The sequence below is a fragment of the Anolis sagrei genome, chromosome 6 (assembly GCF_037176765.1).
Source record: "Anolis sagrei isolate rAnoSag1 chromosome 6, rAnoSag1.mat, whole genome shotgun sequence".
Taxonomy (NCBI): Eukaryota; Metazoa; Chordata; class Lepidosauria; order Squamata; family Dactyloidae; genus Anolis; species Anolis sagrei.
In genome coordinates, this window is record NC_090026.1 from 11932526 (window position 1) to 11960439 (window position 27914).

Below are 27914 nucleotides of genomic sequence, written 5' to 3' on the forward strand. Positions count from 1 at the left end.
ATTTTCTTTACTTAGGGATTCTAGGAGATGTGTCCTTAAATAATAGCACATTTTAACCCTCAATTATCAAGTTCTTTTAGTAATGTTGTTGTAAGAGTACATGTCATGGGTAGGATCTTGCAAAGGTAATCACCACATCTCTGAGAAGGTTTCTTTGTCTTGCAATATAAAGACTTCCTCCCACTGAACATGTCAAGTGCTTGGAAGATTGAGTTTAGCATACAGTTCAGGCATACTCTGTTTTGAAATTAAATGAATGATTTTTGTTCTGGCACGGCTATACCAGGAGCTCCAACTTACCTTTCCTTTGTTGAGTATTTGCATGTATTCTAAAGTTCTATGCATTTTACAATTAGGTGGCTTTCCTTAATTTGTAGTTATTGGGCCTATGACCCCTCAGTCATCATTAGGTTCTCTAGTTCTGCCCCCCTTTGGGTTTTGGGAGGAAAAAGGAGCCATTTTAGCTCAGTCCACACAGAGAAGTCTTCATACAGGACGTAAATCAGGTCCTCCTGTAGAAAGCTTCATCTTTTACAGCTTGGCTGGGGAATACAGTCTCAGCATAGCCTTTGCTGGGATTTACAGCCTTATAGCTACTTTACTGAAGGGATCCAGCCCCACAGCGCTACAACCAACCATTGCTGGGAACTGAAAGTCTACAAAGGACTCTGTTTGGTAAGGGCCACTCCTGGCAGCCAGAAGCAGTTGGTACCGGGTGTAGGGGTCCCACGCCAGCAAGGCCTAAGACAGACTGCCCAGATAGAGGTTAAGGATTTCACCGGTAGCGAAGAGACAGTTTATGAAGATAGTTGCCTGTCCCCTGTGGACACGATTGAGAAAGCCACCAATTGGTTAAGAAAGTCTTGAAATAGTTGTGATTTATTGAAGACCTTAGCAATAATAAAAAACTTTGTTCAACCTTTAAGCAATCTAAAGACTCTGTTTAAGGAAATCCTAAGGCTTCTCATCTGAGGCAGCCCCGGTGTCCCGTTGGGCACACAGAATATACGTCCTGTCTACAGTCTCTTGCACAGGCCCAGTGAGTGACAGCACAATTTTCCTACCTCCATCCCACACTAGCAAGTTATCTGTTTTATTCAGGAGTTCTTAGTTGATTTGTCATCACATTGTAGAGAGTTGTTCTTGCCCACTATCCCTCCCCCCGTTTTCTTTGTGAAAAGGAACGCTCCTCTACTGGACTATGATTTTTGCTCCTGAGTTATACATGTCATTTCCTAATTAGTTCTATCATAAAAACATGAGAAAAGTTTATTAAACTGCAAAAACTTTTGTCTGTGCAAGAGGGACATCCTGCTATAGCACATTTTGCTCCAGTTTCTCAATGATTGAATATCTTGTAGAGTCTCCACCAATTTAACATAGTTTGTGACCACAAAAATAAAGTTTAATTTAATTTAATGTTTTACTTATTATGAAACTGCTGTTTTATTTCTTTGTATATGGAGAGCATAGAATTGTTGCCGGCTGTAAGTCGCCCAGAGTCTCTTTCCGGGGGTTGAGAAGGGCGGGGTACAAATATTTGAAATAAATAAAATGATAAATTAAGAATTTAGAGCTTAAGAGACAAAGATGCAGAGTCCAATCTTAAAAACCACAAAATGTTTATTTACATTAAAAAGAGCTAATTACATTTCTTAATGGTAAATAACTGGCTCTGAGCTACTCTAACACCCATCTCTTCTGAGGTTCATAGAGAGGGGAAAACACTCAACCACTCCATCTGAACTGACACACAAGCAGAGAGAGATCTCAAAGTGCATAGCATACTCAAAGATGTAAAAAGCTAAAGTCAGAAGTAAAGACTTGCAGTAGAAAAGTATCCATTCTACACAATCAGAATGAGAACAGAAAGAGAGGAGGGAAGAAATGCATTCATTTCAACTGTCATACAGGAGACATGGGAAAAGGGAAACCCTCAGCCTATTCTAAGCTAACTAACTTGTTTCTCATTCAGGCCTGGAGACTTGGGCAGTGTGGGGTTGAACTCCAACATTGGGAATGGTTTGATTGTATGTTCCTGCAGAATAGGGTTGAAATGTGTGGTCATTGGGGGTCTCTTCCAACTCTATGATTCTATGATATACAATTTCAGAGAAGTCACTAATGGGGATCTTTCCATGGAGTAGTCCAAGATCAAGTTTTTTTTTTTAAAGACAGGATTGTGATATCTCATGCCAGAAATGTTTGAACATAGGGAATAAAATATTTTGGAGGTAACAACAGATCAAGCAGGATGAATGTTAGATTTTAGAATTCTGTCGCCTTCTTATTAGCTGCTCCCTGTTGTTCAAATCAGACTTCAACAATATAATGTAGCATTTAGGGGAGAAAATGCAACCCAATAACCCGGCACCGGAGGACAAAATGGAAAAGACTTCCACGGCTACCATATATTTTCCTTTGGTGCTGAGGTAAGTTGGGACAAAGGACACCCAAACACTGCAGAAGACCAACATGCTGAAGGTGATAAACTTGGCTTCATTGAAACTGTCAGGCAACTTCCTGGCTAGGAAAGCCACTATGAAGCTGATGAAGGAGAGGAAGCCCATGTAGCTCAAGACACAGTAGAACATGGTGACGGAGCCTTCGTTACACTCCACAACGATTTCCTCTGTGATCAAATGCTTGTTGAAGTCTGGGAAGGGAGGAGACCATGTGAACCAAGCAACACAAATACTTACTTGAACAAGGGAACATCCCAAGACAACATAATATGCCAATCTTTTCCCAATCCATTTGCGGAAAATGTGCCTTGACTGGGAACCCATGAAAGCCACAACAACAACCATGGTCTTAGCCAGAACAGAAGACACTGCAATGGAGAAGACGATGCCAAACGCCATTTGACGCAGGAGGCAAGTCAAATTATTAGGCTTTCCAATAAATAGCAATGAACTAAGGAAGCAAAGACACAGAGATGTGAGGAGTACATAGCTAAGGCCCCGGTTGTTGGCTTTGACAATGGGAGTGTGTCGTTGCTTAATGAAGATCGCAAGCACGAATGCTGTCAACAGAGAAAGGAAAAGAGACAAAGAAGCTAAAGTGATGCCCAAAGATTCCTCAATGGAAAGGAAGGTCTGAATTTTGGGAATACAGCGATCTCTCCCATGATTTGGATAGTCATCTTCTGGGCAGCTGATGCAAGTGTCCCTATCTGTGAAAAGAAAAGATGGTAATGTCACCACCCAGAGCTACAATGCCACTTGATCTCCTGAATAGGTGACATAATAAATTTGGTCTAAAAACCAAAATGCACTAATGTTGAAGCTATGAGAACTCTTTTGAAATGTACTTTTCGAAACTCAAGTTCACTCTGATCTTTTTGTACCAAAATGATGTTTAATATTATAATTAAAAAGAAAGTCATTTGAGATTAGGAACAACAACCTAAGGCTCGTGGGGGGTGCCAGAAAACAACTTAGGACAATACAAACACTATTTGGAGATAGACAAAGATAGAACTCAAAAGAAAGAAAGAAAGAAAGAACTACAGCAATGAATGCTTCAACCTCCCACTCCCAACAAATTTACCCTAGTGGATCATTCTTTGATCACTGAATATATCCTATTTCAGTCTGTCAAGAGTTCTCTGATGTCTCCAGTGCATAATTTTGCTCAGAATCTACCTAAACTGAAGAAGTCTAGGAAGTGTACAACATATGGCATAACCCTTTTAGTGCAATTCTCAAGGACACTTGTCCATCAATTGCAGGCATGTACGTTTTGGACTGCAACCCATGTGACAAGTCTTTTATTGGTGTTATCTGTTTTCTTAGCATGGGGGAACATGCCTCCTACCTGTCAGTTTTGCAACCTTCCCTTCAGGACATGGAGCACAATCATAGCAACAGAATGTCATCCCTTCCTCCTTTTTCTTGCTGTAGCCAGGAGAACACTTGGCATTACACAGAGAGGAAGGAGGCACCTATTCTTAAACAGAGACAATTAGTTAACACTGAAAAGACATTCAGAGGAAGACTGCATTAGAAATGATCCACTAAGAATATAGGAAGTGGTGATAATGAGAAAGAATACTGATCATTCTGGCCAGTTCATGTTATTACTCAATTGGTTGAATTACAGGCCAGGAAAAAATCATTCCCAAGACATGTGCCTTTTAGCATATGTGACAACTAATCTTTCAGTGATGTCTAGGAGTGTCAAGCTTCTACCACTGCAAATAATACCAGTCAGGTATTTGTTTCATGATATTGTGGACTTATGTCACTCCTTATGGTTGGCTCTGTAGTCCAACAACATCCTGAAGGACACAATAACGAAGGTTGGTGGTTGAAGTGAGATTACATAACTGCACACACTCTGGATTAAGTATCTTTCACTGGTTCTGCGCTCAGTTTGCAATAGGCCAGAATAGTGGTTCTCAGGGTGTTTGGGCCTATAACTCCCAGAAATCCCAGCCAGTTTACCAGCAGTTAGGATTTCTGGGAGTTGAAAGCCAAAACATTTGGGGACCCACAGGTTGAGAACCACTGGGCTAGAATGTGCACCCAGGTGATATGGCGTCCACATGACACAGTCTCATCCAAAACGGGAAGTAAAACTGAAATAAACCAACTTTCAATATTCATACAAGCACCTTATTTCCCTGAAGTAAGCTGAAGCGTATTTGACTTTCTCCTATAAATGTATTCATCAACTGAGCACCTAGAAAAATGTCTACTGTTTTCTGTGAGTTATGTTGGGTGTTTCCTGAAATGTCAATGTTATGAATAAGTAATAACATTGGTATTTCAGCTTAAAGCTAGACTCACCTTAAATCCAGTACTGGCCGCTTTCAGAACATATAAGGACTTTTAGTGAGTATGCTGGGTTTTCTGCTTTTAACCCAACAAGGCAAGGTTGAGGGATATTCCAGAGTTTGCAGCAAACACCGAAGTATCCTGGGGTCTTATTGCCACCTGAATCAGTTCAGTTTCAGACTGATCAACTCTCCAAATGGACTCTGCTGGCATCATCCTTTCTCTTTGCTGACCATTCCTGTGTCACTGCCACTGCTCCTTGTTGGCTACGGAGTTCCCTGGGCATTGTGATCATGTCTGGGAGATCTATGTGATCATGTCTGGGAGATCTTTTTGCAACCAACAAAAAGAAAATGAGCAGACATGACAAGTGATGGCCAGGTGCCTGCAAGGAGCTCTTTGACTGACAAGTCATAGTGATGCTGCTAATATATGGACAAAGTTTGGATCTGGGACACTTCCAGGGCAGAAATATCTCTGCATAATCTGCCCTGTGTATATGTGACTTAAGCCTCCTAGATCATGAGATCATAACAAAGTATATCATGTGAGAAGTCATTTCACTACCTGAACGAAGCCTTTATGCCACTGGATTCTCTCTTCATTAATGGTGAACTCTTTGCCAGGAGGAGCATGTGGATCCAGGCTTCCCACCTTGTTGCCAACATAGGAGTTGTTGGGGAAACTGACTAAGTTTGTAATAAGAAACCCGGCTGCTAATTCTCCTTGTTCGTTAAAAGTAACTTCATCTCCAGCATTATTGTTGAAGGAAATCCTTTGAATCAAAGAGTGAAGCTAAGTGGAAGAAAAAGTGATACACACATCTCACATTAGAAGGGCTTTGGAATCATTATGCTACCTTCAACGCTTCTAGTTTCTTCTGTCCCATTCCAAAGTGTAATAACCACAATGTGGATTGTTAGGCTTCTTACAACCTCATCATGCGGAGCTAAAATCTAGCTCGGGTTGACCAAGGAGCTGGATGGCTTCCATCAGAAGACCTTGTGCTGGCTCTGTGGGTGAAGGAGCCTGGAACTGGCATGCTGCTGCAGCTGCAGCAGCAAAGGAGGCTTCCTGAGTTATTACTGAATTCAATGGGGGGAAGCTTATGGGACCAGATGCTGGAGGACCCTGACAATGTGGGGTGTGAGGTGGCGGCTGCCCCACACCCTGCAGTGAAGTGGAGCAACATGGAACACTTTCAGTGGCTGTTTGATGAGGTTGTAAGACTGGTAGAATTTCAAATAGATTTACTTGATTAAGTATAAAATGAAATATTAACAATACATTGTTAGAATATTATAAAATACGTCCAAGTTGGAACGGATACATTTTAACCAACTCTGACTCCATGACGTTGGCACTACATCTTGGGTCATAAGAAGCCTAATATGACTACATTGAAGCTACTCTGCTCTGAATATCTTGTGGTTGACATACATTACTGAAAAAGCAGATTACACCATGCAGCTGGGTTATAAATGTAATTTCCTAATCGGTTCTATCATAAAAATATGGGAAAACTTTATTAAACTGCAAAAACTTTGTTTTTTTGGGAAAATCATGCAGCATGTTTTGCTATAAATTTTCAACTAATATAACATAAACTCTCCATCAATTCATAGTTTGTGGCAGCCACAAAATCAAAGTCTCTAGTGTATAACAGCTACTTATAAAGCAAGAACCACACAATTAAACAGAAAATTACATTGTGTTATACTTAGTAAAGCTGAAGGTGACAGGAAAAGAGGAAGACATTAAAAATGGCTCAAGTCCATAAAAGAAGCCATACAGAACTTCCACAAAGATCCTCAAAGAAAATATACAGTAAACTTATGATATTGTGGTTGCAATATCTGGAAAGGAATGGAAGATGTTGAGATGACACAAGGGCACCATTTACACAGCCATATAACGGTCAGTGTAAACTCTCATAATGAAGTTTATCTCCATTACACTGCATTTGATAAGTCCATACTGACCATACAATGCAGTTTCAAATCGCATTGTATGACAGTAGATGGGTCCAAAATTACACTGATGTCAGAACCAATGATTGCTGCACATCGCACATCTCACTTGCCCTGGAAGCCCTATATACACCTCCTGTCACATCAGCACTTTTAATCTTGTACCCATTGCTCTGGCCCGGCCCAGTTTTATTGTGTTTACTGTATTGTGCCTGTTGTTTATTTTGCTTTATTCTGTTTTTAATTGTTTGATTTGCTTAGATTGTATTGTTGTGTTGTGTGTTGAGGCCTCGACCTGTGTAAGCTGCATCGAATCCTTCGGGAGATGCTAGCGGGGTACAAATAAAGTTTAATAATAATAATAATAATAATAATAATAATAATAATGTCTTAGAGAATTTTTGAGGCAAATATTGTGATGACCACTATATATCAAACATCAACTCAAACATAGGTTTTCAGTAAGCTATTACCTTCCAAACCTGCCGGTGAGGGGCCAATATGCTTGGCTTTTCCTTTTCTCTGGCATGAAGTCTAGATGAAGTCATGGTATGGAAGGCATGCACAAGAGCATACACAGCGTTATAGATGCTGTAGCTGTGGCCAGTCATCCTCATGTCAAAAAAGGGAGTCGGAAGGCTCTCTAGTTTCTCCTCTCTGGTGCAGAGTTCAAGCTTTCCTGATGGAGCATTGTATGATGGAATGAAACAGTCAAAGCTTTGCTCCCAGAACTCTTTGATGAAACCATTTCCTTTGTCATCAGAAGGATGGATAGCCTGAAGATATTCCTGGAAACCTTCAATGTCCTTTGACTGCAGAGCAAAAGAGATAGCACCATGGACTGCTTGCATATTGAACGCCTTTTGAATGATGTGTAAAGCAACATCAATTTGTGCTGTCATGATCCACACTTTCACAGCAAAGCTCATGTCATCTACAGTGATGAACGTATTTGCAGATATAAAAAAAGTCAGCCATGCGAATGATCCCACTTCCCCATATAGGATCATCACGTTTTCTTTGGCATTCAGGAAAGTGTCTATATTACTAAAGAAACCTTCAATCATTTCTCTTAAACCTATATCTTTTGGAAGAATCACTTTAGAAGCAATGCAGATTCCATTCTGCGAAAACATCGGCTCCAGAGTTGACAAGAAATGCTCCCCACTTTTTGTGTCCTTTGTAATGAGCCCGACCCATTTCCATTCAAAATGCAGAAGCAGTTGGACTATTCCCCAGATCTGGAAATCCTCATTGGGGACCATGCGGTAAAAGAAAGGGGCATCTGTTTGGTCATTCGTCCTTGGCTCAAAGGAACCATAAGAAACCTACATGAATAAATAAAGAAATCATGCAGACGATGGAATGAGGGTACTCAACGACTTCCTTTTTAGTTTTTCCTATCTTTTCATTCAGAAAGATTCCAATATCTGCCTATTAGGTAAGGTGGCATAGATTTATAATATAATTTATCTTGTTAAACACTAAAACTTTCAATTATAATGTCAATAAAGCTCTCTCTCTCTCTCTCTCTGTACATACATACACTAGTACATACTTTTTTCTATGCCTTCCTTTCTTTCCTCCTTTGTCTTTCCTTCGTTCCTCCCTTTCTCTCATGTCAGCATTCTCTCCAAGTGGAAGGTGGACCAAGGTAGGTTCTAAAAGAACACCTTTAGTATTAGCAGCCTATAATAAGGTCACCATCAGATGACATTTGCTCCAGAGTTGTAGCCCAATACTCAGACTACTATCTCATGCTAGCTCTCAAGTAAAGAAGCATATAATTTTGCTATAGTTAGGTTAGATAATCAGAGATCTCTGTTCAAAGCAAACACTATGTTAGAAGTGGAATAGTTTCCATACCAAAAACCTTGGATAGTTACTTCCCAATCTATTCATCCTCCCCACCATAATCTTTGGAGGAGTACTTCTTTCTCAACAGACACAAAATCTAACCACTCCACAGCTTCACTCACTTTCTGTGTATATAACATTTACCCCTCAAATCAGGAAACTCCTAGCAATTGAAAAAGGAACAAAGAACTACTCCTGAGATTTAGAAAATCTGCAGAACCCCCCAAGATCAAATTCTACCTGTGGAATCTTGTAAATGCCCAAGATATCTGCCACATATGAGGAGGTTTCAGAATCAATCCCTCCAATCACTCCAATGAGATTGTTCTGGAGGCCACACTTGTAGTTGGGAACAAATGCTCGGGATTTGCAGAGCATGTCCAAAGTGACTCGGTAGGTCAGGCTTGCGCTAGAATAGCTGTCATAGATGTGGAAACCAAGAGTGACGTTGGGCAAGATCTTGGGGTCCTGATTGATCTCATTGATAGCAAACACCAAGGCCAGGATGTGTTGGTAGTACTTCACCATCACTCTGTAAAGTTATATCAGTCTGTAAAGTCTGTAAAGTTATATATTATATCAGTCTGTAAAGTTATATATTCTGTAGCACTTCTGGAATAACTTTTATCACAATATTCGTTCAACTCTCATTTGGTTTAAAAAAAATTCTGAGAGATTTAAATACATCATACTCTGGCAAACTGAAATTGACGCTGACATTTAAATGCTTCAAAGCACGACATTAAATAAAACATTAAATTTAAAATAGTTACTTAAACCAAACACAGCCAACCATCTATCTACAACCTATGTGAATGATTCAAACAATTTCAGACTGGAATAATAACAGATTCATCAAACATGAAGAAAAGGCTTTAGAATTTCCTGAAAGGTCATCAATGGAAAAACTGCTCTGGGTTTCCATATGAATAGATAATGTGTAGGTTTCAAAGGATAAAATCAGCATCTTCCATTGGGTATGCCTACCTTAGGGCCCATCTACACTGTAGAATTAATGCAGTTTTGCACCACTTTACTGCCAAGGCTCAATGCTGTAAAATCCTGGAGTTGGTCGTTTGTGAGGCACCAGCATTCTTTGGCAGAGATGGCCCTTGTAAACCTACAGCTCCCATTATTCTGTAGCATTGAGCAATGATAGTTAGTGATGTGAAATTGCATTAATTCCACAGTGTAGATAAGGGATCCTCAAACTTTTTAAACAAAAGGCCAGGTCACAGTCTCTCAAACTGTTGGAGGGCCAGATTATAATTTGAAAAAACAAAACAAAAACATGAATGAATTCCTATGCACACTGCACATATCTTATTTATAGTGCAAAAAACACTTTAAAATATACAATAATTAAAATGAATAACAATTTTAACAAATATAAACTTATTAGTATTTCAATGGAAAGTGTGGATCTGCTTTTGGCTGATGAGATAGGATTGTTGCTGTTGTTGTTGTTGTTGTTGTGTGCTTTCAAGTCGTTTCAGACTTAGGTTGACCCTGAGTGAGGGCCGGGTAAATTACCTTGGAGGGCTGTATCCAGCCCCCGGAACTTAGTTTGAGGACCCCTGGTGTAGATGCACCTTTGGTTTCTCTCTAAGTAGACAAGCAGAGAATTGCACCATTGAGATGCTCTACAAATTGACAATCTACACTATCTGAAGGCATTCCTTCCCAACTTTTTCCCATCAGCCATTGAAAAAAGAGAGGATTATTTATTGCTTAGCACAAGCAGAAGCAATCACTAAAATTCACCATATTTTGGATTTATTTACACATTTCCCCATTGTATGCTAACATACAAGTAAAAAAATTTTCAAACAATATTAACCCTTAAGTGATGGGTAAAATACAAATTTGTTCCTTACCCTGGTAGGTTATATGACTCCTGAGAAGGATGCATTCGGAATGCAATTGGAGGTTCCATCAGATGGATATGAGATGCAATCCCACCAAGAAGGACTTCACTAGGCCGGTGCCATTCATGCGGAATAGGAAGGGGATCTGTTGGTGTGCATTTCATATTCATAGTATGCACTTTGCAAATGGCATGAGTGGCCAGGAAGACTGGCAGCACTAGGATCAACATCAAGGACTGCTTGTGTCAATCCTGCTCGGAAAAGCTGAGTTCCAAGATTCTAATTTCTTCTAGCTTACCAACAGTATATTCACCTGTTCAGGTTATTGTAACTCTGCCTGCCTCCAATACTCAGTATACTTGAGTATTTATCATCATTTCAGATTTTCTTTGTGGCGTCCTCTGGAAAAGCCACTGTGGCCTTGATAATGACTTGATTACAGTGATTTCAATAATGAGAGAGAGAGAACCAGTTCTGTGATTTTTGTCTTTTTTTCTATCTTCAAAAACTTGATAACATAAACATGTTTTAAAGATTTCAACATGACTGACTTTTAATTCAAGGATGGCAACTGATAATTAAGCAGTCAATGTGGAATTTAGCAAATTTTGGGGACAAAAATACAAGTGCTAGAATAGGCATGCCATTGTCCTGAGACAAGGAACCCACAATCCTAAATCCTCCTTGTTGTTGTGTGCCTACAACTTGTTTTTGACTTAACTGTCATCCTAAGGTGACCCTATTATGGGATTTTCTTGGCAAGGAAGTGTGACAAATGCTGAATCTACATTGCTGTATAATGCAGTTTGGAACTATATTATAAGCTCAGTGTAGAACAGTGGTTCCCAAAGTAAGATTCGCAAGCTGAGTCTAGATCTCTAAGGTCTTTTCCCCAGACCTCGCTGCTACTGCCACCCATGGATGCATGCATGGCTGGTATATCCGCGTGGCAGTGCATGTATGAAGCGACAGCAAGACTGAATGAATATGAGTGGCAGTGGGGGGTTTACGGTGATGGCGTGTGCTTGTGTATGGCGTTGAATGCTTGGTATGGCAGACCCACGATTCATGCACCCACGTGCATCCGCCCAACACATACATACATGTAGAATGCATTTATTTCTTATCTGCCTTACCTCGTGGCTTGAGGCAGGTTACAACATACTGTATATACTCGAGTATAAGCCTAGTTTTTCAGCCCCTTTTTAAGGCTGAAAAAGCTCCCCAGATGTACTCCTTTGGGCTCTTTTCTCAGGCCCTGCTCTCCTTCAACATCATTTCCTTTCTTCCATCCTTCCATCCATTCTTCCTCCCTTTCTTACACTTTGTCCTTGCTCCTTCCCTTCCATCCTCTTCCACCTTTTCATCCTTCCTTCCTTCTCTTTGGTTTTTCTTCCTTCCTCCTCCCTTCCTCCTTCCATCCCTCCCTCCCTCCCTCCCTTCCTTACCTCCCTCTTCCATCCTTCCTTCTCTTCCACCCTTTTGTCTTTCCTCCCCTCTTCCCTCCCTCCCTCCCTCCCTCCCTCCCTCCCTCCCTCCCTCCCTCCCTCTCTCCTTCCTTCCTTCCTTCCTTCCTTCCTTCCTTCCTTCCTTCCCTTTTGGCCTTCCTTCCTTCTCTCTTTCATTCCTCCTTACCTCCCTCCCCTCTTCCCCTCTCTCCCTCTTTTTCCATTCTTCCCTTCCTTCCTTCCATCCTTCCCTTCCACCCTTCTGTCCTTCTGTCCCTTCGGTCTTTCTTTCCTCCTTACCTCCGTCCCTTCCTCCCTCTTTCTCCTTCCATTCTTCCCTTCCACCTTTTTGTCCTTCCTTCCCTTTTGTCTTTCTTTCCGTATCTCTTTCCTTCCTCCTTACTTTCTTCCATCCCTCCTTCCCTCTTTCTCCTTCCATCCTTCCCTTCCTCCCTTTTGACCTTTCCTTCCCTCTCCTTCCTTTCCCTCCCCTTCCTTCCTTCCATCCATCACCAGGTAGCCAGTCCTGGTGATGGGGTGACATGCTAGCAGAGTTAGAAAGATTGTCCGGGCCTGTTCTAAATCTTTGAGAAAGTGAAATGTCTTATAGCTTAAATCTTGGCCCAGGGCTTTCTGTATTAATCTATCTCCCAGTTGTGTTATCTGTATCAGTTCATGGGGGAGGAAGGGCTTTGTTTAATTCGTGTCAGTTTGCACAATAAAGACCTTTAGAAGAAGTTTAGAAAAGCATCCATCTATTACTGCTCTCAAATTGAGCTTTATAATGCATTACTTGAGTGTGTGTTACAGTTCAGAACAATTTTATAAGGCATGGAGTCTGGATTTTCAGATGAAACCTACGTACTAAAATAAGGACACGGCTACATATGGCATTATAACTCATAAGAATCCAATATAATTTTTCTCTTCAAAGAAATAGACCTGCAGCACCTGTACATTAGAAATATTCATGTGAATTCTAAACTGATAAAGCAACAGACAAAATATTCTGCTTTAGTCAAAGAATTAACATTAATAGATAGGAAGTATAGCACTGTATGCAACAAATACGTATGTCTACTTAAATAAAACTTTTTAAAAAATCAAAGAATTAAGCCAAATTTCGGAGAACCAAAGTATTTTTATTTTAAGAAGGAGATCAGGTGGGTGGGGGGAATTATCTCCAAATACATCATCTTTTAATCAGGAAAATCATACAGTAGAGTCTTGCTTATCCAACCTTTGCTCATCCAACGTTCTGTGTTATCCAACACCATCTGCCTCTCGCCTGGATCCATGGCTGTTTCAATATATTGCGATGTTTTGGTGCTAGATTGGTAAATACAGTAATTACTGCATAATGTTACCGTGTATTGAACTGCTTTTTCTTTCAAATTGTTGTAATGCAATTATCAAAATGCATTTGAATTTTTTTTGTTTTTTTTTTCTCTGTCAAGTAGGACTGCTTTATGCGGGGAGGTTAATGTAACTAATTTACGACAACATAAAAACCTTCCAGCAGTGTGTGTGTAAGAATGAGGAAGTATCTCATCAAGGACTCGGTGTCACAAGTGGACGGTGAAGTGGCAGCTTCCCCAGTGGTCGGAATTGAGCATACCTTCATGAAGCCGGAAAACTGGAATGTTAAATTGCCTCTGTGCCTGTTAATATATGTTGTATGTCTAATGGCATTGAATGTTTGCCGTGTATATGTGCATTGTTATCCGCCCTGAATCCTCTGCAGGGTGAGAAGGTCAGAATATAAATACTGTAAATAAATAATATAATAAATAATTATGTTGGATAAGTGAGACTTCACTGTAACATATTTAGGCAGATGTTTAAAAAAGTTCTGCAAATCAAAATGAGGAAAAGATTATTAAAATCGTAATCTCATTTTTAGCACATATGCTTGTTTTACTTATTTTTTCCTTTTTAGTTGGTTCCTACTGTTCAGCTGAGGTCTCAAGACAATTATATAGCATTTAGGAGAAAAGATGAAGCCCAATATAGCAGCACTGGAGGTCAACATAGAGAAGATCTCCACAGCCACCATGTACTTCCCTTTGGTGCTGAGATAACTTGGAGCAAATGACACCCAAACACTGCAAAACACCAGCATGCTGAAAGTGATAAATTTGGCTTCATTAAAAGTATCAGGCAGCTTCCGAGCAAAAAAGGCCACAACGAAGCTGACAAAAGCCAGTATGCCCATGTAACCAAGAATCATGTAGAACATACTGGCTGAGCCTTCATTGCATTGCACTACTATTTCTTTGGGCAAGGCGTTCATCTGCAGACTCAGGAAAGGAGGATTGGTACATAACCATATTGTGCAAAGGATTATTTGAATGGACGAGCAAGAAAGAATGATAGAAGTTGCCAACTTTGTCCCCACCCATTTACTCAGTTTGGATCCCGGCTTTGTGATCATGAAAGCCAGAACGACTGTGATGGTTTTGGCCAATACTGATGAAACGGCCACAGAGAAAACGATGCCAAAAGCAGTTTGTCGGAGTCGGCAAGTCAGTACATCAGGATGACCAATGAACAATAAGGAGCAGAGGAAGCAGAGGAAAAGGGAGATGAGCAGAGTATAACTTAGGTTCCGGTTGTTGGCTCTTACAATGGCGGTATTTCGATGCTTGACAAAAATTCCAAAAACAAAGATGGCGATCACAGAAAATGACAGAGCTAGAATGGCCAAAACGATACCCAAAGGTTCATCATAAGATAAGAAGTTTAGATCTTTTGGTAGGCACCCATTTCTTTCCTTGTTTGGATAATGATCTTCAGGGCATGTGAAACAGTCATTCATATCTTTTAAAGAAAAACAAATTAAAATATAAAAAAATACTATTAGATATACCATCCTGTGGTCTATTCTAGAGATGACCCACATGCTTATAGGTTAGGATAGGAATTAATAGTTGTACAACAATTCTATTCAAATGTCTGAAATAGATAAACCAATGTATTTTCAGCCCATCACTTTCATGTAATCATTCAATATATTAATTAGCTTATTAAGAATATTTTTATATTCATTTTTATCAAACGATAATTGTTGAATTGTTTACATGTTCAGTTGTTAATAAACATTGTAACTGAATGAATTTTTTTTACAATATTTATACCCTTCCTTTCTCACCAAGGGGACTCAAGGTGGCTAACAACTACACACTTTGATCAATTTAAAACACAGTGAATACATTTTTTAAAAAACAATTAAGTAGTATTGCGCCTGGTTAAAATTATAATTAAAGCATAATAAATAGAATTAAATGAATTTTAAAACACATTATCTCCAGGCATGGGTGATCTAAAAAATGGTTCTAAATTGTGTTCAAAAGTAGGGGGCGGTGGTGATTCGATTCTAAAGTCACTTCCAAATTTTTCTGAATTTTTTTGAAATTTTTTGAAACTTCTGAATCTTTGGAAGTGTTTCGTTAATGTTGGACACACATGCGCAACAGGGGAAAACACTAGGGCTGGGCGGTTTCATTTCGTTAATTCGTAATTCGTTAAAAATTTGTTATTTTCTTGTTAACGAAGCGATAACGAGCCATTCTGGAGCAACTTAAAAACGAAACGAATTTTTCAATTCATTTCGTAAATGCTTCGTATTTCGTTATGTATTCGTTTCGTTATTGGTTTGAGGTCGTTTCGTTATTATTTCCACATGTCTGGGGCAAGTTTTATAGTTGTTTTTTGTTTAATTAGTGAAAAAAAAATTATAATATCACACCAACAGTCAACAACAGAGGGAAGCTTCAGAAGTTTTTTTAGCGTATTGCGCGATTGCGGCCGCCATTAACGAATCGATTCGTTATTGTTTCGTTATTGTTTTGTAATTTTTTTTCCATTTACGAAATTTTGTAAATAATGAACTTTTTTAAAGGAAAATTTCGGAATTCTTTTAAATATCGAAACGCAAAAAACCCCAAAAAACGAATCGATTTTAGAAACAAATTTTTCCGTTGTTACCCAGGCCTAGAAAACACTACTGACACTAGGGAAGCTTCAGAGACTGATGTTGAAAACACAACCCAAAACAGAAGAGAGGCAGTTGATCACCAAGAAAAAAATTACTGTGGCGACTTCCCCCTGGCTTAGAGAAAGCACCTGGGGGTTGAGGTTCTGGACAGGAGTTTTTGGAGAGAATAGATAAAAGTGACCAAAAAACCCCAAGCACTGAAAGGCTTTCTCTCAGGTTTCACATGGTCACTTTATTAATTACTCTTTCTCCCTCCCAAACTTTTCCTTGTTTCATCTTTCTTTTTCTTTTCTCCCCTTTACAAAACGTAAGCCCTGATCGGCTGGGAGGCAAACAGTTTAGGCTGCACCTCCTGGCAGGCTTACTTTAATCAAACAAGCTTTCTCATACTTTCAAATTGACTTACGAGCTATTGTAATCAATGGCCCGGGTTGCTTCGAAACTGCAGGGGACTTCCAACTTGCAGATACATGCTGGAACTCAGTTTGAAAGTGTGTGAAACTTCTGAATTTTCTTCCGACATCTGAAATTTCTGAACAAACTTGCCCATGCCTAATAATCTCCCCCCCCCCCCCCAAATCTCACCCAAGAAGTGTGCTCCTTATCCTTCTTCAAATACCTGCTGGCAGAGAAAGGTCCTGACCTGCTTATAGCATAGATATTAGGCTTGTGCAATTCCAGTAAACCTTCATCTGTTTTGGTGTCCCGGCTTTCAGTGGGGGGCCTAATCCGTTTTTTGGGAGCCTCCCAAATTTGTGAGGGTAGATATCTGTTTTCAACTGGTTTGCTAAAAGATGCGTTTTCTATTGGCCAACTTTCGGGAGGGGTGTCCCCTTCCCATCATTTTAGACATGTAAGCTGTTTCTACTCTAGAGGAGTGGCGTTGCAGGCAGATATGCACGCTTTCTCTCCTGGGTCTGCACGACACATGCACTCTTTAAAGGAGGCAAGTTCTTAAAACTGTTTCTTACTCTAGAGGAGAAGTGCCGCAAGCAGGCATGTGTGCTTTAAGGAGGCTTCTCATTTGTTTCTACTCTAGAGGAGTGCTTGACTGCAGGCAGGAACACATGCTTTAAGGAGGCTTTCTCCTGGGTCTGCACCACACCAGCAGCTGCACACTCTTTCCAAGGCATTTTAAGGAGGCTTCCCACTTCCAGGTAAGGAAGAGTGATGACCTCCTGGTGCTATCCTCCCTGGGCTTCCTTAAAGACCCTCTTTTTTCCTGGCACACTTCAATATCATTTCTGCTTTGAGTTTAATGCTTCCTTATAGCTGTTTCTACTTTCTAGTCCAAAAGAGAGGTAACTGGTAGTAGTTTTCAGGGAATTAGGGTATTCTTTTTGTCTGCTGGGAGATTAAGAAAAAAGAGATTAAACTGTGATGCCAAAAAGCAGAAAAGAAACCGAGATCGGCTCCCACTTGCTTTCATGTGGGTTTTTGTACCAGCAGGGCCCTTACCGTTACGGGCTCCCAAAGTATCAGCGGTACTGAAGGAAATGGAGGAAACAGAAGAAACAATTTCCGCGCACAAGTCTAGCAGATATAACAAAATGGTCTATAATGAATGAAAAGTGAAACCCACACATTTCGTGGAGAGTTGACTGTTTTCATTCTTCCTAAAAGTAACTCTTCCAGCTCTATATTAATAGCTTTAATGTATTTTATCATATAACATTTCCTACCTTTCTTATCTGAAATTTCCCCTTCTGGACATGGACTACAATCGTAGCAGCAAAAGGGCATATTCTCCTTTTTCCCCCTGATGAAACCTGGATAACAAGGATCATTACACAAAGCAGTAGGCACTGTCTATTTAAGCCAAAAGACAGGAAGTGTTAATATATTTGTTTTCTTATAGTCACCCCCTCCCAAATGTTTTTAATTATACGAAAACGTTTGCCCTCTGATCTATACCCTTTGATTATTCTAAGTGAGATTTTTATCCATTTCTCTTATTTTAAATTAGTGCTATTTGACTTGTACTTTTAGACATGTGGTGATCATGATGTCAGGCATACACTGCAGTTATCACCGATCATTTGGGAACATGTTTGTGTTTTTACTTTGTTGTTTGTTTATTCACCTGGGAGGAAACCCAGACTGAATTTTCAAGGTTCAACAAAAAAAAGTTATTACAAGATTAATTATTCCCTGGGGTCCCTAAGAGAAAATGATAATCCAGGCTTGATGGCCTGAAACCCATTAAGAAGAGGGAGACCTACCTATACCTTGCTGAAGTCTGTCCTAAGAGTTTGTGATTAAATTTGAATGCTTAAATTTATTTTATTGTCTTCACTTCTAACTCACTGACATAGAAGGACTCACAACATAACAGTCCCTCTACCCAATACCCTGTTTGGCCCCTCAACTGACCAGGAGGACCTCTGGATTAAGCTTCAGTTTGTTGCCCCTCATCCAGTCCATCACAGATGTCAGACTGCTCCAGGATCTGGGGAGCTTTCTTGGAATGTGGTGGAAAAGAGAAGTAGAGTTGAGTGTCATATGCATAGAAATGGCGCCCAACTCCAAAACTCCAGATGGCCTCACCCAGCAGTTTCATGTAGATGTTAAAAAGCATGGGAGAAAGAATAGAACCTTGCGGGACCCACAGGTCAAATGCCAGGGATCTGAGCAGGTGTCTGCTAGCATTATAAGGAAGGAGCGGAACCATCTCAGAGCAGTGCCCAAAAGAACCATTCTGGAGAGCAAACTTAGAAGGATACTATTGTCAATGGTATCAAAAGCTGTCGAGAGATCCAGGAGAACTAGCAAGGAAACACTCCCCATGTCTAGCTCTCTGCAGAGGTCATCCACCAAGGTGACCAAAGTTGTCTCCATTCCATGACCAAGTCTAAAATCAGACTGCGAAGGATCAAGATAATAGTACAGAAAAATAACATGACCTACTGTTATTTTGATCAGAGGGATTCAAAAATACAATATAAGATTTTCTCAATATAATGCAGAGGTCTGAGACCTCAACAATCTCCATTTTGTTCTAAAGACAACAATCAATAATTCATCTAGCTTTCTACCTGTGGTTTTCAGATGGCTCTCTTCCTCCTGCTACCACAAAGTAGGTTTCAGGACATGTAAAACTTTAGGACTGATAGACAACCCATTAATGGGGCCATTGAGAAGCAAATAAGGAATGATTTGCCACCTCTACTATACACCTTAAATATAAAAATGCTGTTGAGTGGACTAACTCTTTCCAAAGTTATGAAGGAAATAAAAAGAATTCAGTCTGTTCATACCTGGTTAAATTGGTTCTGCCATGTAATGGTGGTCTCATTAATGGAGAAAAGTCTTTCCAATGATGCCTGAGGATCTATACTTCCCACCTTCACTTTTGAGAAAGATTGATTGGGGAAAGTAACCCAGTTGATGATATCAAATCCATTAATCAACTCACCTTTCTTATCAAAGGACACTTTATCTCCAGCACTGTTGTTAAATGAGATGCTTGCTAAAAAAGAGTGAAGCTAGAATGAAACAAGTTAAGCCAAGTTTTATAAATGTGGTGGAAGGAGATGGTAATATTTGGCTGGTGGTCCTTCACAAAAGGGTCTAAACATCTTGAAGGCACCTCATCCCATCTGCTCTTAGAAGCTTCATTGGCAGATAAGATGGGAATCTTCCAAGGGACACAAGGTGACATAGCCTATATTTCACCTCAGAATGATCCTAGCTTGAGGGAATCCAATGAAATTAATTGGGTCACCTTAGGTGGACAGGCAACATGATGACACATGTGCACACATCTTCTCAGGATAGAAATATGCTATTGGGAATTTTATTTATTTATTTCAACACTACTCATCCCTTGTAAGAAAAATGTATGGCACTGAGTAAATAAATATCCTAGATCTGAAATCCTAGGTCCTCAGAGGTCTTTCTTAAGATCTACTATTGTCACAGGCCCATCTATTGTGGACACATGTGCGGACTTTCTTAGCAGTGGCTTCTAGACCAGTGTTTCCCAAACCTTGGTCTCCCATTTGTTTGCACCTCAGCTTCAAGGATTCCTAACTGTTGGCCAAGCTGTGTATGGCTGTCAGTTAAAGTCCAAAGTTTGGGAAAAACTAATCTAGACGATCTTCTTCAACGAGCTGAAGCAAATGACCACAGGTTAATGCTGTTGAGGAAAACTCTGGGCTCTAAGGCAGCACACAATGCCAACATGTGGCCATCTCTTTGACTTTCTTCAAAGACCCTCAAAGCCTCCAACACAAACATGTAGTCTACATGTGCTATAGCAAAAAAACCCAATCAAATCTCCTCCCAAAAAACCAGACCACAGTACATGAAATTACAACATTATGCCATGTTTACTTGTGTTGTTGTCTTTTCATTAAACATTGTATTGTACTTCTCATAACAATGTCACCTGGGTGTGTATTGCATATTAGTGCACAATGCACATTGATGTGAGCTGTGCATCACGTCCTGATATATATTGTGCATTGTACCAGTTTTGCTTCATAGCAACAATACGGTAATTTTCTTCTGGATATGGATATTATGCAACTGTGCAATTCTGATTTCTGCAAATGTACATTTGCTTCTGAAGACATAGAGACTCAACAGGATTCTGGCCACAATCATCAATGTCATTAATCTCTATTTTAAAAAACAAAATCAAGATTTATTTTCCATGTTATAATTACCTGGAAATGTTGCAGTTTAGATGTTATCACATGGCCTCTGCCTCTTATTGCAGATTGTTTAGTTCTTGATGAATGCATGGCATGCAGAGCATGTGCAATTGCATAGACAGCATTGTAGATGCTGTAGCTTTGACTAGTCATACTCATTTCAAAAAAGGTCGCAGGCAGGTTTTCCAGCATCTCCTCCCCAGTGCAGCTTCCTCCATGCTCCTCACTTACACCACTAGTTGGGAATGAGCAGCTGAATGCCTGCTCCCAGAACACCCTGATAAAGCCATCTCTGTCAAAGGAGGGTTTCTGAGCACGAAGGAACTGTTGGAATCCAGGGACCTGAGAGGAATGGGTGGCAAAGGACAAGGCTCCATGGAAGACCCGTGCATCCATGTAGTGGAAATATGGCTCCATGGAAAAATCCCAGTGAGCTGTCAAAATCCATACCTTGTTTAAAGGAATCATATGTTCGGATGCAACCATATTGAGCCCCGTCTGCAAATCTAACATCATATGAGGATCAGCACTGATGACACAAACATTAACTTTTGCCTCAATGAGCAACATTGCTATGTTCTTGAACTGGTCGTAGAAGTTAATTATGCCCAAAATATTGCTCTGTATTGGCATTCTTCCCAAGAAGGCAACACATATGCCACTTTGAGGAAACACGTCTTCCAAAGTCTCCACAAACTTTTCACCTTTATCGTCATCCATGGCCAGGATTCCAATCCACTTCCATTGAAAATGAAGAAGCAACTTGACAATTCCAACGTACTGATGAGCTTCACCAGGGGCCACGCGGTAGAAAATGGAACGCTGAGTCACATCATTCATTGGTGGTGCATATAGACAATACATGAGCTGAGAAAGGAAAGAAAAAGGCCTAAAATTCTTAGAAATATGTGAAGCATTTGAAAAAACAAAAACCCCAATAAGTATTTCTACATGAATACAGATTGCACTCTGCAACCATAGATCCAAAAAGCACACCTTGATTTTGTGGGAGAGGGGAATAAAAAAAAGTATGTTTCTGAGCAGGGCGTTAAAAACATTTCCACTTGTGTCTCCTTTTGGTCTGAGAAATCTTTATGGGTATATAAGCATATATAAAATTGGTTAAAAAAGGTAAAGGTAGGTAGTCCCCTGACATAAAGTCCAGTCATGTCTGACTCTGGGGTGTGGTGCTCATCTCCATTTCTAAGCCGAAGAGCCAGTGTTGTCTGTAGACACCTCCAAGGTCATGTGGCCGGCATGACTGCATGGAGCGCTGTTACCTTCCCGCCGGAGCGGTACCTATTGATCTACTCACATTTGCATGTTTTCGAACTGCTAGGTTGGCAGAAGCTAGGGCTGACAGCGGAAGCTCACGCCGCTCCCTGGAATCGAACCTGCGACCTTTCGATCAACAAGCTCAGCAGCTCAGTGCTTTAACCCACTGCGCCACCGGGGGCTCCTGGTTAAAAAACCCCAGACATTTATTGATTTTTTTTGTTGTGTCAGGAGCGACTGGAAAAACTGCAAGTTGCTTCTGGTGTGAGAGAATTGGCCATCTGCAAGGACGTTGCCCAGGGGATGCCCGGATGATTTGATGTTTTTATCATCCTTGTGGGAGGCTTCTCTCATGTCCCTGTATGAGGAGCTGTAGCTGATAGAGGGAGCTCATCCGCCTCTCCCCGGATTTGAACCTGCGACCTGTCGGTCTTCAGTCCTGCCGGCACAGGGGTTTAACCCACTGCGCCACCGGGGGCTCCATTTATTGATAACAATTCAACATTTGCAAAGCTTGCTAAACAGGCTGATTTTCCTTTTTATGAAGTACTGAGGAAGCATCTTCTGCAGTGTCCACTGTAAACACTGCACAACAGATTCATATAAATGTCTAAACATTCAGAAAACTGTTGCCAAATTTTTTGAGACCCCAACATTGACCTATAAGAACTCCATTTGGAGTCGGGACCCACAGTTTAAGAAGCTTTGTTTTAGAGGATTGATTTCACATATGTTTAAGAGCAGTGGTGGTGAACTTTTAAGAGACCGAGTATGCAAATTGCAATTCAAAACCAACAATAAGGTGAGTGGGCAAGGGGGGAGGGAGCAGGTGAGCAAGTAAGTGAGTCAGCAAGCTTTCTTTTCATGTCAGGAGCGACTTGAGAAACTGCAAGTTGCTTCTGGCGTAAGAGACTTGGCTATCTGCAAGGACGTTGCCCAGGGGACGCCCAGATATCTGATGTTTTAACATGCTTATGGGAGGCTTCTCTCATGTCTCTGCATAGGTAGCTGGAACTGACAGGGGGAACTCAATCAGCTGTCCCCGGATTCAAATAGCTGACCTGTCGGTCAGCAGTCCTGCTGGCACAAAGGTTTAATCCATTGGTGGTATATATAGGTATGCCACTGCTATGGAGACCTTATAGTAGTGGGAGGCAGGGGCAGGAGGAATGTAGGCATGGCCCTACTATGGAGTCCCCGGTGGTGCAATAGGTTAAACCCTTGTGCCGGCAGGACTGCTGACCAAAAGGTCAGTGGTTCGAATCAGGGGAGCGGGGTGAGCTCCCGTCTGTCAGCTCCAGATTCTCATATAGGCACATGAGAGAAGTTTTCCACAGGATATTAAAACATCTGGGTGTCCCCTGGGCAATGTCCTTGCAGATGGTCAATTCTCTCACACCAGAAATGATTTGCAGTTTCTCAAGTTGCTCTTGACACACACACACAAAACCCCCTAACTATTTTAGAAGATGAATGTGAAATTTCTCCTGGCTAAGCAACATTTTTGCAGTAACAATGACAAAAGGTACACATACATTTTAAAAGTTATTATGTTCAGGAGAGAATAAGATACATGGCATTTCTAGGCATACATACCCATTTAGAAAGATCCTTTTTTTCCTTTTGGAAGTTATGCTCACCTTACCTGTGGTATCTTATAGAGGCTCAGAATGGTGGCAATGTGGAAAGAGGTTTCAGAGTCAAGGCCTCCAATGACAGCTATTGGGCTCTTCTTCGTGTCACAGTTATAGTTGAAAACAGTCTTCTTCTGATTAAAGAGAAGATTCAAGGTGTTCTGATAAGTGATCTGGGCATCATAGTGGCTGTCATAGATGTAGAACCCCAAAGTGAAGTTGGGTAAAAGCTCAGGGTTCTCGTTGATCTCTTTCACAGCATATACCAAAGAGAGGACGTGCTGATATTTTTTCAGCAGTACACTAAAGGAGAAGACACATCATAGGTGAGAAACTACATTCTAGCTCTGTTTCACTTTACTGTTTTTGCAGACACATGTCCTTCATAGTCCTTTACACTATCGGTAATAACAGCACCACGGTTACTATTGTTTACAATCAGAGGGCATCTGGAAATTTCCACCTCACATCCGCCGGGAAGTAGCAGCTAATAATGAAAGGACCAAGACTGTGACATTTCCAGCCTTTCCCATGTTTGGATATCAGCCAGCCCGCCAATGCCATAAATCAAGAAATAGTGTTCTAAGATCTACAGAGATACTTGTAGGAATACCTTAGCAAGCAAGAGTCCAAAAGTGGCAGGTTAAAACCCAGAACCTCAATCCATGTCTGATACTGAATAAGGAACTCCCTCCTGGGCACACAGAAGACTCTGTAACTTGGAAAGTGCTGAATAGAGTGTGCTTTGGCACCACGAGGTGCAGAGCAACATTAAGAAATGAGGCTACAAAGTGGAGTTCACGACATGTGAGTATGGAGAAGAGCAAACCACAGACCGCCTATTACAAGGCAGTTTGAGGTCTGCCACATGCACAATGAAGAACCTTCTTATAGCAACACCAGAGGGACTCCAAGTGACCAGCTCAAAGGACATTTAGTATAATGCCAAGTTTATAACATTGTGTTTTTTAAAAAATACATTACAACTGTACCCTCAATTTGCTTCTGACACAATAAATTAAAAAAATCTGGAAATTTGGCAGAAGAGGTAAAGCATCTTATCCCTATGAGCCATGAACCAAATTTTTGCACTGCAAATGATAATTGAATCCTTAATTTCCACAGGTATTTACAACTTTTCCCCATGATGAAATGAAGGAAAAATAAAATTACAAACCACTTACTTCTAAAACTAATTCATGCTCTCCACGTTACATTTGCTGTTGTGTGCCTTCAAGTTATTTTTTTACTTATCATAAGATTTGTTCAGACGGGATTTCCCTGTGTTTTCTTTGGAGGCTAAGATATGGTCATTTTCCCAGTGTGTGTGTGTGTATATATGCATGCATATATATACACACACAAACATACACACACACCACACACACAGTTCACACATATGTGTGCGTATGTGTATATATATGTACACACAAACACACACACAAACACACACATATGTGTGCCTGTGTATATACACACATATATCCATCCATCCATATCTATAAACAGCATGGTATACTGGTTTGAATGTTGGACTATAATGCCTTTTGGCTTTGGTGAGCCACTGGGTGTCATTTAAGCAAGTTACACCTTAGAAGAAACCTCTCTCTGAACAAAACTTGCCAAGAGAACCCAGTGATAGGTTCACCTTAGGATGACTACAACTTGGAAATGACATGAAGGCACATGAGGATGATAACCACAACAGCTATTAAGCTTTGCATTACATTATAACAGAGCCCACTTGTGTGCCATGTTTCTTTAGAATTGCCTGTGTGGATGAAACATGGCTATTAGGTAATCTAAAATGCTACTCACCAAAGATCCAGATGTATCTGATCCCTTCCAACATAAGTATTGAAGTTATAGCTGACATACCTGGTGCATGATACATTTATTTATTTACTTACTTACTTACTTACTGTATTTATACCCTTCTTTTCTCCCCATGAGGACTCAAGGTGACTAACAATCCCATGCTTTGGTCATAGTTTAAAAAGCACAATGTAAAAGTTTAAAAAAGCATTGAATAGTACAGTGTGGACGAAGGTAAAAACAGATTAAAATATAATAAATACACATGGAAAAAGCATGGAAAATAACCCTTTAACATTATCCATGTTAATACCAACCATTTCATCTTTTGTCAACAGCCTTGTTGAGCAAGGACTGATCCAAGGTTCTCCCTGGTTGGATTTTAGTCATATAATTTACAATAACTTATTGGTTATTTTGACCCTTTGTGGTAGCGTATTAGAACTGTATAGGCAAAGTAGAGAAGAAGCTTGAAGAGATACTATTGGAGCTCACCGTCATTCCTTGAGGTATTGGAAAGAGATTGTTGAAGCAAATAGAGCAGTGTTTCTCCCCCTGGGGGTCGCGAAGGGGTTTCAGAGGGGTTGTCGAAGACCATTAGAAAGCACAATGTTTTCTGTTGATCATGGGAGTTCTGTGCGGAAAGTTTGGCCTGATTATATCGTTGGTGGGATTCAGAATGCTCTTTGGTTGAAGGTGAACCAAAAATCCCAGCAACTACAACTCCCAAATATCACATTTGGGCATATTGAGTATCCATGCCAAGTTTGGTCCAGATCCAGCATTGCTTGAGTCCACAGTGCTCTCTGTAGGTGAACTACAACTCCAAAACTCAAGCCAATGCCCACCAAAACCTTCCAGTATTTTCTGTTGGGCATGGGAGTTCTGTGTGGGAAGTTTGGTTCAATTCCATTGTTGGTGGAGTTTAGAATGCTCTTTGATCGTAGGTTAACTATAAATTCCAGCAACTACAACTCCCAAATGACAAAATCAATCGCCCCAACCCCACCAGTATTGACATTTAGGCATATTGGGCATTTGTGCCAAATTTGGTCCAGTGAATGAGAATACATCCTGCATATCAGATATTTATATTACAATTCATAACAGGAGCAAAATGACAGTTATGAAGTAGCAACAAAAATAATGTTATGGTTAGGGGTCACCACAACATGAGGAACTGTGTAGGGGTCATGGCATTAGGACGGTTGAGAACCACTGAAATAGAGCAATGAAACCAGGTGTGATCATTTCCCCCCTCCCCACAAAGCCTAACAACAAGAGTATACATTTTCCTAAATCAGCAATCTATAAGTTATAGAAACCAATATAACTAATTCTTACAGAGGTACAACTTCCCAATATGGAGCAGGGTGCCTTGTGAAATCTATTCCTTCATTAAAGGAGAAGAACTGAGACGTAATCCCACCAATGAGAAGGTCCCCTGGTTTATAATATTGGTATTGCAGATGCTTGGAATCATTCATGGCACACATCATCTTGCAGTCTGTTCGAGGCAGCAACAAAAAAACCAGAAGGCGCAAAAGCAAGAAGTATTTTGTCATGCAGAAGGGAAGACTTTCTTTCCTTGGTTGAGAATCTGTGGTTTCGATAGAGATCATTTTCCTTTCTGTACCTCTGGAGACTTCAGATGACATCTAGACAGCAGACATCTACTCTCTAAACCTGACGGTAAAATTGGTGGCTTCAAGGATGATATATACTATTTGTTGACCAAAACTCACCACTTTCTCCAGCCATGTCAGAGACTACTTAATATATGTAATTACTTTTTTTGGGATGGTGGTGGTTAAATCAACTGCTGCAGCAATGTGAAGGCTGGATAATGGTTCTTAGAAAATTATAGGCTAAGCACTCACATTTCCCCAAAGTATTGCATTTGGAATAACATGATATGCAATAGCGCAGTAAAATAAACATGGACACGATCTATGCACAGAGAAGCACGTTGAAAGCCTAATGATTTTTGAGCTGCATTGGTTTGTTCTATTTGTTACTTAATTTTACTTAAAAGAAAAATTAAAAAATCTTTGGGATGTGTATTAGTAAACTTAAAGCATAGAGTACAAAACAGCAACACTTATTTCTAAACAACAACAACAACAACAACCCAAAGCTATCAAAAATGGAGCCACTGGTAGCACAGTGGGTTAAACTGCTGAGCTGCTGAACTTGCTAACTGAAAGGTCACAGGTTCGAATCCAGGAAGCAGTGTGAGCTCCCACTGTTGACCCCAGCTTCTGCCAACCTAGCAGTTTGAAAACATGCAGATGTGAGTAGAGCAATAGGTACCGCTCCGGCGGGAAGGTAATGGTGCTCCATGCAGTCATGCTGGCCACATGACCTTGGAGGTGTCTACGGATAACGCTGGCTCTTCGGCTTAGAAATGGAGATGAGCACCAACCCTCAGAGTTGGATACGACTGGACTTAATGTCAGGGGAAAACCTTTACCTATCAAAAATGGAGTTAAACCAGTTTATCTGCTTGGCTTCTTTGATATCGAGGCACCTCACCTCCTCTCCAAATTAATCTAGACCTTTGATGACTTCATGCAAAGTTATATTAATTTATTTTTATTTTTAAAATCTT

The 27914-nt window shown here is 40.4% G+C and overlaps 2 protein-coding genes across 2 annotated transcripts; both read right to left on the bottom strand.

Moving 5' to 3' along the window:
* Positions 1 to 2261: 2261 nt before the first annotated feature.
* Positions 2262 to 8016, bottom strand: LOC132779227 (vomeronasal type-2 receptor 26-like). Its single transcript, XM_060782921.2, has 4 exons — positions 7225 to 8016; positions 5349 to 5576; positions 3820 to 3946; positions 2262 to 3175 (listed from the first exon to the last, which is right to left on the bottom strand). Exons 1-4 carry the CDS (start codon positions 8014 to 8016, stop codon positions 2262 to 2264), a joined length of 2061 nt encoding a protein of 686 aa, XP_060638904.2.
* Positions 8017 to 13845: 5829 nt separating this feature from the next.
* Positions 13846 to 24021, bottom strand: LOC132779228 (vomeronasal type-2 receptor 26-like). Its single transcript, XM_067469572.1, has 6 exons — positions 23957 to 24021; positions 23500 to 23791; positions 20592 to 21446; positions 19179 to 19406; positions 17604 to 17730; positions 13846 to 14744 (listed from the first exon to the last, which is right to left on the bottom strand). The coding sequence occupies exons 1-6, from the start codon at positions 24019 to 24021 to the stop codon at positions 13846 to 13848; spliced, it is 2466 nt and encodes an 821-aa protein (XP_067325673.1).
* Positions 24022 to 27914: the final 3893 nt, after the last annotated feature.

What these genes read in the sequence shown, in the direction of transcription:
- LOC132779227 (XM_060782921.2), bottom strand. Translation starts at nt 8,016, where the DNA reads ATGGTCCCCAATGAGGATTTCCAGATCTGGGGAATAGTCCAACTGCTT. An exon ending in CTCACCGGCAGGTTTGGAAG is followed by an intron (nt 5,577 to 7,224) that starts GTAATAGCTTAC and finishes TCTTCCACTTAG; the next exon opens with CTTCACTCTTTGATTCAAAG. An exon ending in GGCATAAAGGCTTCGTTCAG is followed by an intron (nt 3,947 to 5,348) that starts GTAGTGAAATGA and finishes GTTTAAGAATAG; the next exon opens with GTGCCTCCTTCCTCTCTGTG.
- LOC132779228 (XM_067469572.1), bottom strand. Translation starts at nt 24,021, where the DNA reads ATGGGAAAGGCTGGAAATGTCACAGTCTTGGTCCTTTCATTATTAGCT. An exon ending in GCCTCTATAAGATACCACAG is followed by an intron (nt 21,447 to 23,499) that starts GTAAGGTGAGCA and finishes TTCCTTTCTCAG; the next exon opens with CTCATGTATTGTCTATATGC. An exon ending in GGCAGAACCAATTTAACCAG is followed by an intron (nt 17,731 to 19,178) that starts GTATGAACAGAC and finishes TGGCTTAAATAG; the next exon opens with ACAGTGCCTACTGCTTTGTG.